The 19,579-nt window shown below is 29.1% G+C and overlaps 2 protein-coding genes across 5 annotated transcripts; both read right to left on the reverse strand.

The window, feature by feature from the left end:
* Positions 1–564: 564 nt before the first annotated feature.
* LOC144998564 (uncharacterized) lies at positions 565–3,000 on the reverse strand. Of its 4 annotated transcripts, none has more exons than XM_078958309.1 (10): positions 2,734–3,000; positions 2,156–2,322; positions 1,997–2,061; positions 1,856–1,896; positions 1,694–1,782; positions 1,375–1,488; positions 1,204–1,281; positions 1,052–1,117; positions 874–951; positions 565–799 (listed from the first exon to the last, which is right to left on the reverse strand). In XM_078958309.1, exons 1-10 carry the CDS (start codon positions 2,852–2,854, stop codon positions 692–694), a joined length of 927 nt encoding a protein of 308 aa, XP_078814435.1. In that variant the 5' UTR covers positions 2,855–3,000; the 3' UTR covers positions 565–691. The 4 variants fall into 4 exon arrangements, with proteins under 4 accessions (XP_078814435.1, XP_078814436.1, XP_078814437.1 ...); XM_078958310.1 differs by having other exon boundaries at positions 2,156–2,319; positions 2,734–2,999; XM_078958311.1 differs by lacking the exon at positions 2,734–3,000 and adding an exon at positions 2,408–2,701 and having other exon boundaries at positions 2,156–2,319.
* Positions 3,001–13,955: 10,955 nt separating this feature from the next.
* LOC145048884 (transcription factor TCP15-like) lies at positions 13,956–18,441 on the reverse strand. Its single transcript, XM_078997513.1, has 2 exons — positions 16,904–18,441; positions 13,956–14,162 (listed from the first exon to the last, which is right to left on the reverse strand). Exon 1 carries the CDS (start codon positions 18,183–18,185, stop codon positions 16,962–16,964), a length of 1,224 nt encoding a protein of 407 aa, XP_078853639.1. The 5' UTR covers positions 18,186–18,441; the 3' UTR covers positions 13,956–14,162; positions 16,904–16,961.
* Between the last annotated feature and the right edge of the window lie 1,138 nt (positions 18,442–19,579).

Here is a 19,579-nt window from a genome sequence, read left to right on the forward strand (position 1 = left end):
TCTTTAGATTAATTTTAAGTTAAGTTTTCCATCGATAAAAGTTTTGTTCACCAAGTAATCTCCCCTGTATCTTTTCTTGTTCACTGATTTCTTCCTTAGGAACCAAGCTATTATCAGTTTGATATCTAACACTAGAGTTTGATTAGGTTTCTATTCCAATTAGAGTACATATAGATGTAATAGTTTGCCTTTTTAATTAAGCAAGAACCCACGTTGTGGTGAAACCTTTGGCATCAAGTAAGTAAGTTATTTTTCCTCTATTTTCCTTCAGCTCCTATTTCCTTGTTTTTTCCTTTGTTGTGCGTCCTTTCTTGCAACAAAAAAATATTGCACCTGTTTTGCTATCAACAGACTATTTGTTTAAATAGTGGATTTCTTATTTATATAGTTGTTCCCTTATAACTTGTCATCTTATTATAACTTTTTTTGTTGTTGGTATTCAATAGCAAAAACTCAATGATACTGGATTCCTTATAACTTGTCATCTTATTATAACTTTTATTTTGGTATTCAATGATAGTGGATTTCTTATATGTTATGTTACCATGTCATCACATTCATGAATTATCATCTTAATTCTGATTTTTGATTGTCAACTGAACTGTATGAACATAAATAAGTGAATCTATCAACTTAGAAAATTACACATTATGTTTTTCATATAATATGTCTATACATGTATGTATGTTGTTTAGCCTTTCCAACACCCAAATTTGAAACGACGTAGTTTCATTTTTCCATCTAAGGCCAAAGCCAACACATCATACTCTTCCACATACCATAGCTCCGAGATTGTAGCCTAAAACAATCACACACTTAGTAATCATTCATTATACAAAACTAAATAAATAAATAAATAAATAAAAAAGATACCTCAGTTCCATGGATGGCTTTGTTTAAACCAACTACTAGTTCATGAATGTATTGTAGTTCTAAAGCACTGCCTCCTTCCTATATTGTAAGAATGACAAGTCAACAAGTCAAACTCCAATAAATAAGGGTCATCTCATCCATCACAAATAAAATAAAAAATAAAAAATAAAAAACAAACCTGGGATGAATTATAAGGGTGACCAATAATTCTTGCAAGTGATGTATGAAGTATGGCAGGAGCATACTACATCATACAAATCAATAACAGTTAAATTTCATTTCCCCTTTAGATTCCAAGGGTAAAGTAGGTAATTTGGTAAAGGTTCTTACAAGTTGCTTTACTGGAGCATGTGGAAGAGCATTTCTCAATTCAGAACGTATAGTAACAGGATCCGACCCCGACATCACCTAAAAAAAAAAAAAAAAACTCAAATCAAATCTTTAAAATGATTTTTTTGTTTCAAATAGAAAAAAAAAAAAAAAAAAAAGAGAAAGAAACACCTGCCACAATCCCAAAAGCACACCTGTTGAAGTCAAAACAACCCTATCCAACACAATTCTCATTCGACATAGCTTCTCTGCAACTCCTTTTACAGCATTTGCTTCCGCCTCAATCTGCCAATTTTATGTTTAGTACTGTATTCGTAAGGGCATTAACGTCTTTTCACCAGCGAGTCCCTGACGCACTTTTTTTCGTCTTTTTGTCCCCCTGACATCAATCTCAGTCCAATCCACACCAAATACAGTACAAGGCCATCCTGTACTGTACTGTCCTGTCCTGTCTTGTCTGGTAGAAAGGCAATTATAGAAAGATGCTTACTTCCTCTTCGGAGGCAGAAACCGGTGAAATGTGGTGTGAGGCATGGAACATACTAAAATGGTAGAGCTCGGGATTCTGAAACCAAATTACTAACCCAAAAATGATTAAGCATTACAAGAGAGACAAAAATGATTATCGGTAAATTTACGCATCTGCCCTTACCTTTATCGAGGGTTGGAGAAAATATGTCCCTTACTACTTTCCTGAAGTAAGAAACAACATAGATACATAACTGAAAAGATCATTGGTCAATTTTGGTCATACAGACTTGTAAAAAGTTCTGAATGATTGCAGTTTTCTTACGAGATAGGAAGTGAAAATTCAGGACTCATGTATAAGACATTAGCTCGAACAGGAGGATTAGCAGCCTGTAAAGGTAAGAATATTAGAATATTAGCCATTAATGATAGTGTTAAAAACTGAAAATATGATATTGTTAACTTGTTATACTCATATAATTACCTTTAAAACAGGAGTCACAGATCCATTCTTAATATCAAAGAGATCAGAAAGTAACAATGACTGTGAAGTCTCTCCCTGTTTGAGAAAAAGTGCACCATGTTCATCCAAATCCCTGGACATTTTGTCATACATTCGATTCCTCTCTGCATTTGAAACTTGAAGCTCTGCTACACATTTATTTGAACCTCATAACTTCAATATTTCTTCAAATAACCAAACAAAGGATATGCATCTTGAAATTTCTTTTCTTACATAAAATATCGTAGACTTGATTTTCATGCTAATCTGATTCCATTGGAGTAATGTACAGAAAAAAAGTTCCATAACTTAAAAATTGTAACTTGTTACTACTTCTTTCAGCTAAGCTCCATCATAATTATATACGTAAGGATTACACTACAGGATTCCTACTGGATCGTTTTAGGAAAACAAATCTTCTAGCAAATCGACGTTCAGACGAGTATTATCCAAATCAATTAGAGTAAGAATTACACTGCGGAATTCCTACTGGATCGTATCAGTTTGGGTTAAGAAATGAAATGAAGAGAATTAAAGGGAGAAAGCGATGCATTGATTACCTCTTGAGAGTGGAGAAACTTTAGAAGCCATACGGAAGACGGCATAGAAGGTGATTAAGGAGATGAACCAAATCAAAGTAGCTGGTTTTGATTGATTGTACCAGTTCCTAACCCTAGCCATCCGCTAATTTGAAATCGTGTTAAGATCTGAGATCAATCGTATCATCACTATCAGGATTTCGATTGAATTTGGTAGCTATCATAATGTAATGTACTCTCATAAAAATCATGAAAGTGAAATCACGGCAATTTCACTTCTAGTGGTTTCTTTGATTATTTATAAATTTAAAAATAAATAAATACGCTCTAATAAATAAATAATTTTATTTGTCATTCATATATATGATATTTTAAATTAATTTTTTAACATATTATTTTTTGATTTTATTAAATTTCAAATAATGTAAAAATTATAACAAATACAAATAAATTTAACTAATGCAAATTTTCTTTTAATATCAAAATTGTGAAATTAAAACTCAACTATTTCATTTGTTTATTTATTTAAATTTAAAATACAATAAACAAATCAAATTCAATAATTCAATATTTTTTAGTTTCGTTATAAATCTAAACTTCATAAATGTTTAGATCTTCACATATATTTGTTAAATGAAATCATGTAGTATACGGATTTTACAACTAGTAAGTAAATAAAAAAACAAATGACCAATAAACACAATTCACCTAAAAATATTTGAAATAGATTTTAAAATTAAGTTTTGATCATAGAAAAAATATACATTTTTATGGAATAATTCATGGATTTAATATTTTAGATATTATATGTTTTTTTTTAATTATCTTTAGTACAGCTAACCTTTTAAATCAATAATATATATATATATATATATATATATATATATATATATATATATATATATATATATATATAGTTAAACAGATTTTATTTATTAATTAGTTAATATCTTTATAAAATATTAAATAATATTTATTTAAATGTTTGATATTAAATATTAAATATTTAATTATAATATAATACTTTTATATTTGTTATAATTATATATGTAATAATTTATCATTTATTGTATTTTCAAGAATAAACACGAAAATATTATGTTTTAAATAATTAACGTTTATTTGAGGAGTTTTATATACATTTCCTGTAAATAACGACAGATTCTCTCTAATAAATGATTTTTTTTTTTTTTTCTATTTGTCAAACTCTCATTCAATTTATCAAATATCATTTTGTGGTTGTTGTGAATTTTTTTTCCACATATCATTTTATAAGTTTTTCTATTTTATTAAATTTCACATAATTTTTTAATGTAATAATTACAATAAATGTGGTAATAAATTGATATCAATTTCATTAATAAACTTATCTTTTAATTTTAAAATTTCAAAAATTAAAGCTCATTAATTTCTTTTATTTATTTAAATTGTTTGTTTAAATTTAAAAGATAAAAAACATTTTCATTATAATAATTCATTATTATTTTTTTTTCTTATAAAAGTCAAAGTTCTTAAATATTTTGATATTTGTATTTTTTTTTTTTTTTTAAATTAACCAATGTAATACATGAGTTCCACAACTAGTTATTTAATAACATAAAAAAAACTTATTAAAAGATTAAAATATCAATAATTGAAGAAAGTTTAAGTTAATACGTATGAGATAGATTAAGTTAATATGTATTAGATAGATCAATAACTATGGATGGTTTAGGATGAGAATCTAATATTATTAGCTATAAGTCTACAACTATTGTATAAATAAAATTTAGTCTTTTTATTATTTATAAGGAAAACTTCAATAAAATCCTTATATATTGGTCTTATAATTGATTTAGTTATTATATCTTTTTTTTTATTCAATCAAGTCCCCAAAACCGGTAATCGTATTCAATTTTATCCTTTGCCTGGTCGACTGGTCATCCAACTTTTGAAAATTATTTTTTGGTAAAAATTTCAAAATTTATTACAAATTTGGTCACAAATTTATATTTTTGGTCCAGATTCTAAATTTTATTACAAATTTGGTCCAAAATTTACTCTTTTGGCATAAATTTTATAATTTTATTATGAATTCATCATAACTTTAGATTTTATACAAAATTTTTTCTCAAAAAAAAAAAAATTAGAATATGTTTTTTGTTTATAAAATCATATTTATACAATAAGAACATATTTTTACATAAAGAATCTTATATTTTCTATATAAAAACTTAAAAAAAAAAAGCTTTTTTGTATGGGAAATACCTATTTATAAAATAGGTATTTATTAAAATAGATATTTATAAAAATTGGTATTTATAAAATAGGTATCTATAATTCTAAAATTTGGGTCAAAATGGTAAATTTTGGATCAAATATGTAATAAAGTTTAAAATTTGGGATAAATGTGTAAATTTTGGAACAAATTTATAACAAAATTTGAAATCTGAGCCAAAATTTAATTTTTGAAAGTAGATGGCATATTGGTTGGATAAAAAGATTGAATTGAATACGGTTACCGGTTTTTGAGACTTTTTGATTAGTAGGTGCCTCAAAAACACGGTACAAATGAAAAGTGAATAAGTATTTATTTTTTTTATTTTATAAAAACAACACTAGCAAATATGTTAGAATAGTAACGTAACAAAAGAGAAATAGAAACTCATTTTATTTTATAACTTTTGTTCCTGTTAACCATTTATAAATAAGATTTTGTGACCAAATTTTAAAAAATCTCTTAGTTTTTAAGTTTTGTCGTTCCAACTAGGACATTGCTCCAAAAAAAAAAAAACCAAATGGTCCATAAAGTCATAATAATAACTATGTTGAAGCATTTACATTTTTTTTTTTGAAACGGTAAATAATTATATATTTTTCTCCTCTTATTGGGTTTGAACCTAAGACCTTCTATTTAGTTGTTAGTATAAATCTCCATGTTAACCAAGTGGGCTAGCCTCAACTTATGTTGAAGCACTTACATGATAATATATTAAGAGTAATCTGAGTTAAACACAAAAACCTATCTTCAACTGAGTTATGGAAAGGAAATAAGACATTCAATTATTAACCAACTTGAGACTCCAAAAATATCCCTTTGTCTACCAAAATACTTTGGTCGGTATCCTAGTAATATGCATCTTCCATGTTATAACATTGAGTTTGATGAGAATAAAGTTGTTTCATCTCGTACGAGAGTTTCTTGTAACCAAAGTGGCATCATAAAGAAAGCCTTTTAGTAAGAACACCAAATCAGAAACCATCGAATCCTAACTCCAACTACACATATCACTTTGATCAGAGATAACACATTATTGCATCAAAATCAATATAGTGTCACGTTTCTCTTTATCAACTTCCCTTTAGGAGAAAATTTAAAACCATACACGAGTTATATTATCCAACAACAATTTTTTTTTGGAAATCTATCCTTGAAAACCTCATCTCCCAACCAATGATCTTCATGGGCTTTCGAACTTTTCTTACTGCCCACTTTAATCTTATAAAACTCCAACAAATAAATATCATTTCTGCTGAGAGAAATGGAAATGCCAAGGACTGCTAATCGAGTGGGAATTCACGGTTGTATTCATCATATCGTCGTCACAACAAGTTGCTTTTATACTCTAAGGTGGTGTTTGTTTTGGAAGTGGTCAAATGTCTTTTGTCTTTTTCCATATTTTTTTCTCATATTAAAATACGAATAATTCATGTTGGTTTTTAATAAATTGAAAAACCTATCCATTTAATAATATTTACAAACAATTTAATAGAATTATAGTATTTTGTAAGAAAATATTAAAGAGTTTGAAACTAGAAGCATTTGATTCAAGTGAATAAAATAGAAACATTTGATTCAAGTGAATAAAAGCATTATACTAAAGAGTTTGAAACTAGAAGCATGTAGTTTGAAACTAAACAGTTTAAAGAGAAACTCTAAAGTTTGTGAGTTTTTCCTTCAATTTCAAAAAAATGCAAGTTTTCTCCCAATCACATTAACTTTTCAAAAAACATAAAGCTACCCTTTTGAGTTCTTGCAAATTACTTTTTCAATTATTGTTTATATCCTCTAGGAAGTGTTGCTATAAACAATGAATCCAAAAAAAATATATAACAAATTATTCAATGAAAGTAAAAACCATTTATGATGGTATAACCCGTTTCATCAAAATCAAAAAAGAATCAAACATAAATCATCAACTGAATTACAAAACAGACACTACATATTTTTGGACAACAATACCCCTAATGGCCAGATTCGGTGCCAAAAGGATTTCAAACAAGAAACATGAAAATTACTTATTCAAACAAGAAACAACTAATAATTTTCTGGTATAAGAGAAGTAAACTACATGAAATTTACATCTTAAGCAAAGCATAATCAATTAGATCAGGTAGAAAACAAAACAAAATCAAACAGATTAACAAGAAGTTATTTGAGAAATCAACAACAGGAAGTTATTTGACAAAATGGTTGATGGGTTTCACCAATAATGGAGTTTAAAGTAACAATACAAGTTGAGAGGGAGATAAGAAAAGAGAAACGAGAATGAGGAGTGACAAAACAGATTAAACTCAAGCATGTACAAAATTCCCAAGAAATAATGTTACAAATCTACACCCACTGTCAGAAAACAGAACCAAACACAGGAAAAATGAAGAGCTGAGTTACATCTTAAACTAAACAAAATCACAAGAGAGGAACAGATAAAGCTTAGATGAACAGGAATAGTTTGATTCTAGTACCAAAACGAACAAAATCAAAGAGATAAATAGATGGTATCTGAGAAATTAACAACACAGATGGTTTTTAATTGACAAAATCATAGATGGGATTTCACCATTAATGGAGCCTAAACTAAAAATACAAGCTGAAAGGGAGATAAGATAAACGAGAGAGGAGAACGAAAAGGGACAGAACGAACCTGATGAGTCGGCGGCGGCGATGACGACTTGGAGCAACGAAGGACGAGCGAGGAGCGTCGTAGGCGGAGGGCGTTGGCCGGAGGTATGGATGGTGCGTAGAGATCGCCGGTGGGAGTAATTTCAAGTGAAAGGGGAAAATCGTATGGAGGCGATGAGAAAGCGATAACAAACGAGCCCTAAATCTCAAAAATAATTTTTGCTTTAGAGAAACCAGCAAAGCCATTTTAAATATAAAGCACGACTAAATGAAGTCAAACTTCACACCCCAAAGCCACCTATTTTTTTACCAACTAATACTTTTCTTTCAAGAAACTCATGCTAAGTTTCTATCTCCCAACTCACCACCCAAAAAACCGTTTCACAAAGATTTCATAACCTTTATTACTGATTTTGGAACTTTAATGATACAGGCGATTTAAAAAAAGGATAAGGGATAACACAATTTTTTTTGACATTCTATTCGTACATGTGATCGTATAAAAATATGTAATTTTTAGCATATAGGATTGGGTCAATTTACACCTTAGAACCACATACTATTGAGGCTATGGATTTTGAGCAAAATTTTAGAGTTAAGGACATGTGATTTTGTCACTTTATTTTCTACACTTCAATCATAAATTTAGAAGCAACACTATACCAAAAAGAATATGAAGTTTGAAAAGAAAAGGAGTTACATCTGGTTTTGTCAAGAAAGAATATGAAGTTTGAAAAGAAAAGGAGTTACATCTGGTTTTGTCGGTTTATGTTCTTTACTTTAAACATCACTCCGTTGTCAATAACAAAAACATGTAAGGTTATAACAATATTTACACTTTACAAGTAAAGGCTGATATAATTTCATTTTATTAAACATTTACTTGAATATATGACTTAATTCTGGTAAAATTTGAAAGCCAAAACCCACCAGATAACTTGAAATTAAAGAAACAATAACAACAAATTTGACTCCAAATCGAAGTACTTTAATAGAAGATGATATTGATAACCATTAACAAATAGACTATGATCATTACTTTGAACTCAACAATAAAAAAACTAAACCTACATAAAGTTTGAAACGAAAGTAATTCAACAATCGTCTCTATCCTTTATCCCAAAAATCTATTTTAATGTGGCACAACAATCCCCTCTCTCCTCAATGGGGATCAAATGGAACAAGATTAGTCAATTAGAATCTTAAGTAATGTTCTTTAGTTGTAAGGAAAATATACTAGTAAAATATATCATTGATAGTCTTAATTAGATTTTGTATAAATGGGTTATTTAAATCCCAATTCATCAAAGATACATTACAAATGGGTAGGTCAAATTAGATGCTGAACTTGAAATTGAAATCAAAATTTCTAATTGCAATCCATCAACTAAGATGCGAAACTTGAACTTGAGACAAGTAAATTTACGGGTAAATCGATGTTAGCCTTGTAATTTTTTTTGATAATTTCCTGCGATTTGGATGAAAATTGATGGTTAATATTGAAATTATAGTTTATCACCTTTGCTTGAGCTCTTGCTCCTTCAAAAGATCGCAAACACAATGAAAGAGAACAAACGAATGGGGTCAAGATTAGATCCAATTTAAAATGGAATTAGATTTGTTTTATAATTTGCAATTTTTAAACCCTTGGAGCACAAAAAAATGTTTATTTTTAGCCATTACCGTTAAAGAACCAATGTTACCATTTGCTCCTTCATCTTCCTTAGAAAGGAGTAGCACCTCAAGAGTAGCAAATCTGCTATGTCATTATTTTTTCATGTTTCTCAGATGATTTTAAGACTACTATGTATGTTCTCGACCTACCGACCAAATTGTAGAGGTGTATTAGTGTATTATATTGGTGTATTGTGTATTAACTTATTGTGTTATCTTAGTCCATGTATTAGCCAAACTGTAATTATTATGTATTAATTCTCTTTATATGGAATGAAAAATCAACATCGTGGATTATTCCAAATTACACCTACAAGAAAGGGATGTTATTATTGCATTATATTTGGATTATATTTATTTTGGATTTGGCCTATTGTGTATAGTCTGGCCCATTATATCACACATGTAATTTACCTATATATATATATATATATATATATATATATATATATATATATATATATATATATATATATATATATAGGGTAAAGTGAATATACCTAACAACCTTATATAAGCTTACGTACCTAACTCCATAATACTACATTGGTTTGTATCATATTTACATTGTAATTGCCTAAGGTTCTTAAACTTCAACCCTATAACTTGATTACTTCCAAAATCTTTGGATTTTGAACAATATCTTTCTTTTACATTACGTCTTTCTATCGAATACCACCTGATGGGTTTCATATCCTACCGCTACAAATGAAAGGATGTAGGAGAAATATAATGATGAATTTCCAAAATTTTTTGAAGTAAATCAAGTTTAGGGATGAACTTTAAGAACCTTGGATGATTGCAATGAAAATTTAATGCAAAATCACGTAGTTTGATAAGGTTAGGTATCTAAGCTTATATAAGGTTGTTAGGTATATTCACTTTACCCATATATATATATATATATATATATATATATATATATATATATATATATATATATATATATATATAATAAAAATATCATTAAGTGAAAATATTATATTATCCATAAGTAGGGGTGCAAACGAGCCTAGCCGAGCCCGAACCTGATCAGGCTCGGCTCGGGTTCGTTTAAGTTATACAAGGTTCGAGCTCGAGCTTTGCCCGATTCGAGCGTTTTTTGTACAGTGCTCAACTCGAGCTCGTAAATAATTATACAAGCTTGGCTCGAGCTTGGGCTCGAATCGTTTATTGTGCGATGTGCCTAAATAAGCTTCAGTATGGCTCGAGCTTGTTAAGAAACTCGTTTATTAATAACCTAAATTCCTAATTCCCCAAATATGTTTTTATTTTAATATATAAAAATAATAATAAAGTATATTATATAAAAGCTCGTTTAGGCTCGCGAGCCTAATCGAGCTTAGTGATATAGGCTCGAGCTCGAGCTCGTTTAATAAACGAGCTTAATATTAAGCTCGAGCTCGGCTCGAACTCGTTTCAAATCGGTTTCGAATCGAGCTTTTAACGAGCCGATCTCGAATAGTTCACGAGTAGCTTGACTCGTTTACACTCTTATCCATAAGAAGAAAGGGTAAAAAAAAACTGCAGAATGTAACGTTTTTCACCATTCATTGTGCATATTACCTTCAGATTTTAATTTGATATTTATTTATGTGTTGAATTAGACATATGTCATCTTAATATTTAAACTTTATACAAAAACCCTCCTTAACTAGACAATTCCCCACCTTTCTAGAGAATAGAGGTGACCATTTTATATGGACACACAAATCCAGAATCAAACCTTGGCGTTTCTCACAAAATATGTTATTAGACCCTTGTTCATATGCCAGTATACATATGGTACCATATGATGGGATTTTAAATAATATTAACTATAAAAGGAACACTATGCCTGTGTCTTTTCTCATTGGTACTTTCACCAACATAAGTACGTAAAAGGTTATTAAAAACACTATATAATGGTTTAAGGACATATGAAAATATAAAGATTATGTACAAATTCTATTAGTCAATGTAACTTATCTTTTGAATTGTCATATCAAAATAAATAATATGAATTTTATCGATGTTAACATATACAATAGTTTTGTTGTACTTAGTCTTGGTATTTATAAGATTATGGTTTTGATATGGCTATCATGGTTTAGAAGCAAGGTGCACCATATTGGAGTTTTGATTTTCCAATTTTATACGTTGAATAAGTTGTTTACTTAGTGGGATCAATATAATACTACATGATATTCAAAGAAACATTTTCGAGGTCGTTGTTCCACAACATTTTTTTAAGACATAATTTGTGGAGGTTTCCTAATTTTGTTCTTTTCCAACAAAACAAACCAAAAAAATTATTTTAAAACACAAGTTTTGGATTTACAATAGAAGTAAGAAATTCAAAATTAGTTAAGTTGGTTTACTTCAAAATCCAATTCTAGCCTTAACTAATTTTGTAATGTTCTTTTTTTTTTATTAGCATTTTCCTACTTTAAATACTAAATCATTTTAACAGATTATAAGATTATAGTTGGTCTATCTTTACCTCCCTTTTGTATTTCTACTTATAGTTCACTAAATTTTGTAACATAAACTCACAATTGTCATTCACCACCATCCATTACCGTTTACCACCCTCAATAGCCTTTACCAACCTCAACCACCTCCTTGGCCCCATTTGGCTTCCGTAGTAACCCTCGACAACCATCAACAATTCTTAGGACCTCTCAATAACTCTCGATAACCTTTGGACACCCCCACCAACAATAACACTTTGTAACTCTTAACAACTTTCTAAAGCTCTCAACCATCTTCAACACTATACCACTCATCTCCACGACTCCCATCTCTACCATCTTATTCATTGATGACTTCATATTTAGTAATACCATAGACTCATATATCCAATTTTATCATTGGTAAACTTTAAATGACCATTTATTAGGGATAATATATATATATATATATATATATATATATATATATATATATATATATATATATATATATATATATATATATATATATATATATATATATATATATGATTTGATCTTGCTATGTATCTACGTATATGATTGTTATATATTTTATTCTAATTATAATTGATATTTTCTATGGTATCGAAACAAAACTTAAAATTTCTCGTAACTTAAAATTGTCATTGCTGTTGGATGACATAATTATTTGCCTTTGGCCTACGTTCCTTTGTTTCTCGCCGCCACTATTACTTCCCATCACTACATATTCTAATGTTCTTTAAGGAGTTTTCATAATCATGCCATTAAAACCGAGTATTGTGTATTTTCAGGTTATTACTAGACATCCTCATCTTTCAAACATCAAATAAGGATCTTTAGATCATGTGCTCAAGTTGAGTATCAACATCGCTTAATATACTACTCAAAGTCTACGTACCATTTACACAATAAAATGTTGTATATTTTGACAATGTTCGTTCATATTATCTTTTTTGAAATCATTTAACATCAACGCACCTAACATCTTCATATTGATGTTCATTTTATATGTGAAAACTAGGCAAATCCCCGCGTGTTGCATGGGAGTAGAATTATATAATTAAAATAATAACTTTTACCAAATTATTATTTAATATATTCTATTTTGAAACAAAATGTTAGTAATAAAGCAAACATATAGTTAACATATTAGTTTTATTAAACATTATAATTTAATTTTTAAATCATTGTGATATATACAATTATTTGATAATTTTATAAATCGTTTAAAATTGTGTAAATTATATATCAAATGAATGATAATATAACGGGTAAAAAAATATATGAACTGCAACTTTTAGTAACATAAAAATAGAAAAACATCTATTATAACATTTGTATTAAAAAATATATATATACAACGAATAATAAAAAATATGAAAAATAAACACTATAACTTTAATAACATAAAAGCACTAAAACATCTATTATAACATTTATATTAACTCTTCATATTTAAATCACAAATATCTTCAAATACATTAATTTTTTTAATGAGCAAAACTTTACAACCTTATAAAAGAAAGGACAATAAAAAATTATTAGTGATTACTAATTAATAATCATAAGTTAAAAACTCTTGAGTTGTAAATAATAAATATACATAAATTAGAAAACTTTTGAGTTGTAGTGTAAGTTTCAAATGAATGTTGTACTTGGAAATATATATATATATATATATATATATATATATATATATATATATAATATTACTATTACTATTACTATTATTATTATTATTATTATTATTATTATTATTATTTTGTAAATAATAAATCTATATAAATTAGAAAACTCTTGAGTTGTAGTGTATGTTTCAAATGAATGCGGTACTTGGAAATGTATATTTATTATTATTATTATTATTATTATTATTATTATTATTATTACTATTATATTCGTCTAAATAATTGGTTTTGATTCATCATTTTAATCCCTTCAATTATTAAATATAAAGATATTTAATTATAAATTTATAACATAGATAGGTGCATATACATGTTAAACAAATCACATATAAGATATATATTTTTGTAAATATCATATGTAATTTTTGTCGTAGTAATATGGATAAATTACTTTTATATGAAGAACATATCATGATAAGTCTATCATAGTTACATATCAAATGTTCAAAATTATGTTATCTTTTAAATATTGTCTTTTAAATATGTTGAGTAGGATAACCTAACAAAAAAATAGTAGAAAATAGAAAATAAACATAATCAAAATTGAATAACTACAATCAAATAAATAAGAGCATTAGGTGGTTGAATGTATAAATAAAGATGTTACATAAACATACATTTAAATCAAAAGAAAAAACTAACATTCATCAACTTTGCTCAAACAAAAAAAACCTATATCCATTTTATGAATCTTCTTTCTTCATTTAACATCATTCAACCATAGAAACTTGATGACAATTCTTTATTAACCTGCAATCAAAATATTTTTCTTGAAAAAGAAAAATCATAAAAATATTCCAAGCAAAACATTGATGTTTGGAGAGTCACATTCAAGATTGAGTAATACACACAAATCACATATAAAGATTAACTAAGAAAGTGAATATAAAGAAATAATAGAAAAACTTCATTTGTTTTGGTTGAAAGAAACAAATCATATTACAATTACCATTGATACGACATAATCCATTTCTTCAAATCAATCATATTTGGATCATGAATGCTTCAACTATATGAAAACTTTTAAATCACAATATCTTTAAATCCTTCTTACATGTAAGGTTTTATATAACACAAAAGACACAAAAAATTAACTTTTTTATAGTAAACTTTTCACTAAATACTAATTAAACATAATGTAAGTTATAAAACTTTTGAGTGCTAAATCATAATTAAGAAAATTTTTGAGTTGCATTAGTTAAAAAATGGGGTTTCAAATGAATGTGATTTGAGAAAGTTAAAAAATTGGGTTTCAAATGCATGAGATTCAAGAAAAAAAATGCTAGCTTTATAAGTATATATGATGTTTTGAGTATGAACTTTAAGGTTCTTCATGTTCTTAAAAAATATCAATATAAAGACTTCCCTACTATGTGTTTACAATATTTCAATAAGTTTAAGCATTCAACTTCCTCCCACTCAAATTGCATGGGTACATTATCGATATAGATTCAAATATTTATAAATATGTTTTTTTTTAAGATTTGACTTTACATGTGTTTGTCACTAAAATTTTGAGAATTTTTACGAGCTTTTAGCTTTTATCTTTAAAGAAAAAAATTTGTTAGCGAATACCAGCTTAATACTTTTATTTTAAACAAAAAAAATCATAATACAAAAGCTACGCCAGGTAACTTTTGATAGCTATTAGGTCCTTTCAACTTTTATATTTTATGTTTTATGTACACCTTTAAAAAGTCTACATTTATCCTCTCTCAACATTTTTACGCAAATAAAAATTATAGTTTCTAGCTTGCAGCTACCAATTACTTTGACTAAATTATCATTGATCATTATGTATATATTGGGTTTCTTTACAATGTTTAACCAAAATTTAGCTCAAAATTTAAAAAATAGGCAATTGTTATTAGGACCGATCTCGTTGGTCCTATGACTAATTATAAAATCCAAATGACCATATTAATCAATTTTGGTATTGATTTCAATATTTGAAGAACTGTCGATTTTGGTTATTAGACCAGTTTTGCTAAAATTTGGTTGGTATTCGTCAATTTATACTTCTTATTAGCAAAAAAAAAAAAAAAAAAAAAAAAAAAAAATCAAAGTATTGCGGTCAAATATATATATAATTATCTTAAATCATATCAATGTGGTATATTTTTTAGTTTGCTACAACTTATTTATCTTTTGGAAATATACAAAAGATGTTTCACCGACAATGTATACATCATTTGATAGCCTTGTAATAGTAGTGTAGCGACTGAAATATGATATTATATACATAAGATGCAAAATTCAAACATATATGTTTAAAATATTAGTGGTGATCATCCGGAGAATGCAATTTACTTTTTTTTTTTAATCATTTGACATTATCAATCTATCATATGATTGAACACACCTAGCTTAGTTAGTTAAAGAAATGAACATCACATGCCAAATCACTTGATTTGATTAAGTTACGTACCCCAACAATCCTTCATTTGTAAAGTGAAAGGACATATGTCCCCCTCGCCACTACTCTACAACCTTCTTCAATATAATTTGATTACCTTAAATTAATATATACGACACAATTAACAGATCAAAAGATCAATCATATGAAAAAAGGTGTCCATGAAATTTAGTTTAGTTAGTTGTTTTTTATCACGTTTGTAAGTCATGATAACAACGAATGAGTCGTAACTCGTTCTTAACTTCAAGTTATTTTTAGTTATAATGATCAAATTACATTGTTTTACCAAGTACACAGGGTTAAAAAAGTACTTTTACCTATCTCTTAATATGATGTAATTAAAAGTTAATCCAAAATATTCTAAAAAAGGCTTCTTATTAATAAACATTATGTTTAAGTTATTATAAGAAATAATAGACACATCTGCATAAATATGTAATAGCATCCATTATGAACACACACCGGCAACATAATTTTAAAAAATGGTTGACTAATATGGTCAAACATCTATAAATGTAGATAATTAAAAAAAATGGTTGACTAATATGAACATCTAACAATCAACAATTTAATTTAACTGATATGTCAATTCAGCATTTTAGTTCCTTTGTGAATTAATCAGAAATTACGATAGTAATATATAAGTAAATTACCTTAACATATAAGTAATTTAACTGATCATCTAACAATCAACAATTTAATTTAACTGATATATCAATTCAGCAATTTAGTTTCTTTGTGAATTAATTACAAATTACGATAGTAATATATAAGTAAATTACCTTAACCAAGCATGGTAATTTCATATCGTTAATTTGAATACTTTCAATTAATTGTTCGTATAAGTAATTAAATTAAAGACCAATAGATACTATAAAAAATTCATACTAAAAAACTATAATGGGACCTTTTTTTTTTCTAATATTAAGACCACATTTTCGTCCCCAAACCCTTTGAAAATTTTCATTATATTAATCACACAGATGAAATGGAAAAATTAAATATAAATATTAAAAATCAGAATATTTAAGAATTGTTTTTGAAAATTTTCAAAAAAAATTGGAGAAAATCAAACCTCACGTGTGTGTTTTACACATCAAATTTAACAACACGATTGTGGAGGCGGGAATCGTCTACGAGTTGTGGCTGGTTGTATCATGCCGATCATCACCGCCACCGCCGCTGCGGTGGTGAGACTGAGACTCAGACCCACTCGCCGTAGGTTCAGATAACCCTGGACCGAATATTGGCCGATAAGGATTTAATCCAGCAAGCATGTTCAATTGCCCTTCACTATAACAACCACCACCACCACCACCACCACCACCACCACCACCATTGTTACCGCCGATTCCCGCTCCTAGTTGTTGACTAGGCAGAAGCGCGACGGGTGTCGGAAAATTCATAAAATGTAAGCCACTAGAAACCGTTCCTCTATACACAGCAGCACTGTTATTTACGTTCGGAAAAGTCCAGACAGGGTCGCCGTTCATGACTTGGTGTTGGTTAGGATTAGAGACCATCCAAAAGTTCGCCGGAATCGATGGGTGACTAGCCGCCATCGCTCCGGCGCTTGACTGCATCAAATAGTTTCCCATCTGTTGTTGGTGTTGTGACGATAAATCCAGCTCCATCGGAGGCCGTCGTTTCCTTCCCATTCCCTCCTCCATCTCTGATAACTCGACCGTATTATCCCTCATTTCTTGCTTCGCTTGTAACATCTGATTCAGATTCATCGTCGACCCAAAACTCAAAAGATTAGACGAAGAATTCTCCGATGGAGATAACCCAATTCCGGGAAAAAGATTCCTCCTTTGTGGGAGAGTGAAATTCGGCTTGAAATAAGTGGATCGTAGCTGCGACGGAACCGACATACTTGACCCAGAACTCCGGAGTGAGATATTGAGTGAAGTAAAGTTCGCCGGGATAGTACCAGTTCCGGTGGCTGCGATGACGGAAGGTTCAGCCTGTTGCAGGAGCCACTCAATGGTTTCACCGTCAGACTTGTGTCCAAGCTCACGGGTAAGCTGGAAAACCCTTGCGGCACATAAAGCCGGCATACGGATACGGCGGCCGCGGCCATCGACCTTTGTATGCCGATCTTTGGTGGAAGTTCTCTTGGGGGGTTGTTTCTTTGAAGGCTCGGCGGAGGAAGTGGTGGCGGTGGTTATAATTTGCATATTAGAGGTGTTGGATCTAATCCCAGGGTTTAGATTAGTGTCGGCGGAGATGGCAAGAGAAGGGTATGCAGCAGCAGTGCCGGAGGAGGAGCAGCTGGCAGCTTCATCGTCTTTCTTTTCAAGTAGTTTAAAAGGGAAATTTGGGCGATGGTGGAAGTGATCATCACCACCATCCATGATCGCATGAACTTACACAATACACGCACTAAAACCCACAAGAAACACACACACAAACACAAACACACACTGTGTGACTTCACTTATGTGAACTGAATTAGGGTTTTGTGGGTCTTAATTTCTTTCTCTTTCAAAAACATGAACAGTCTCTCTCTTGAAATGTTGAATATTGAAAATTGTTTTGCATTTGATTTTTGTAGAGATACGTGGGAAGATAAGGAAGGAGGGCAAGCTTTAAGCAACAAAGACAATGAGTGGGAATTATATGGGTGAGCTTTAAAAAGCAAAAACAAATACAAATTGAAATGGAAATGAAAAAAGTATCTATTTGGTGTATAAAGTATCAGTCAACCTACAATTTTAGTCCTTCGACTTGAAAACGATTGCTGTTATCATAGAAACACACAAATGGTTAATGCCATACGTACGTACTTAGTTATGACTTATGAGAACTTCTAGAATGGTACTATTAAAATGTTTGCATACATATGTCCATTATTGGTAACATATCTATATATAGGTCTTCTTTTTACAACTACGTGTAACTTCAAAATTAAAGTTTGTGGGATTAAGCGTAGATTTTTTTTTTTTTTTTGAAAGACTTAATCAACAAATAATAATCACAAAGCCACACTTTTTGATAGTGGTATCTTTTTCTTTGTCAAGCAAAAAATAGCATTAAGCCATTAGCAAGTTGCTAGAGCAGGAAAAACGTTATAGAGGTTGTAAAGCTTCACCTTGGTGGTGGTATCTGTAAGGATACAACATAACACGCACATTTAATTTGCAAGCCTAATCACACAATAACCATATTTTAATTTTATTGAAAAATAACATGACTATTTAATTTAGTTCAAAAAATTAGGAGTTTTGAACTCAATTATTACTTTCGAACACAATAGTGGTTCCCTCTGCTTAAAGTTATGTGATTTTCGAAAACTAACACTATTTTGAAAATCTTTTTTCGAAATTTCTCTGTAAATAACAAGTTCAAAACTTGTAAATGTCCATTGATGTTGTTTTTGTTTGAGCTATATAAACGATTCTCCTATCTATCCAATTTTTGGTGGTATAATTTTTTTCATGTTCGGAAATCATGAGCAATGTTCAAAATCATGAGCGTGTTCGAAAATCATTGTCAATAACATGTTTGAGAATCAGGAAAATATTCGCAAAATGAATAACATGTTCCAAAATATTAATAAAGATGTATCCTTTTTACTAATCTTCAATACAAGTGTTTATGTTCGAGTGATCATCAAACCAAGAGAATAAAAGACGACCACTTAGCTATACAAGTCTATTACATATAACCTTTAGTTGAAGATAAAGAAGGGATGTATGTCAGCATTCTTCGCCTAGCCTTGGTGTTGGTAGGACACCATGCAAAAGGT

Source organism: Lactuca saligna, chromosome 5 (assembly GCF_052625555.1).
Source record: "Lactuca saligna cultivar CGN05327 chromosome 5, ASM5262555v1, whole genome shotgun sequence".
Classification (NCBI taxonomy): domain Eukaryota; kingdom Viridiplantae; phylum Streptophyta; class Magnoliopsida; order Asterales; family Asteraceae; genus Lactuca; species Lactuca saligna.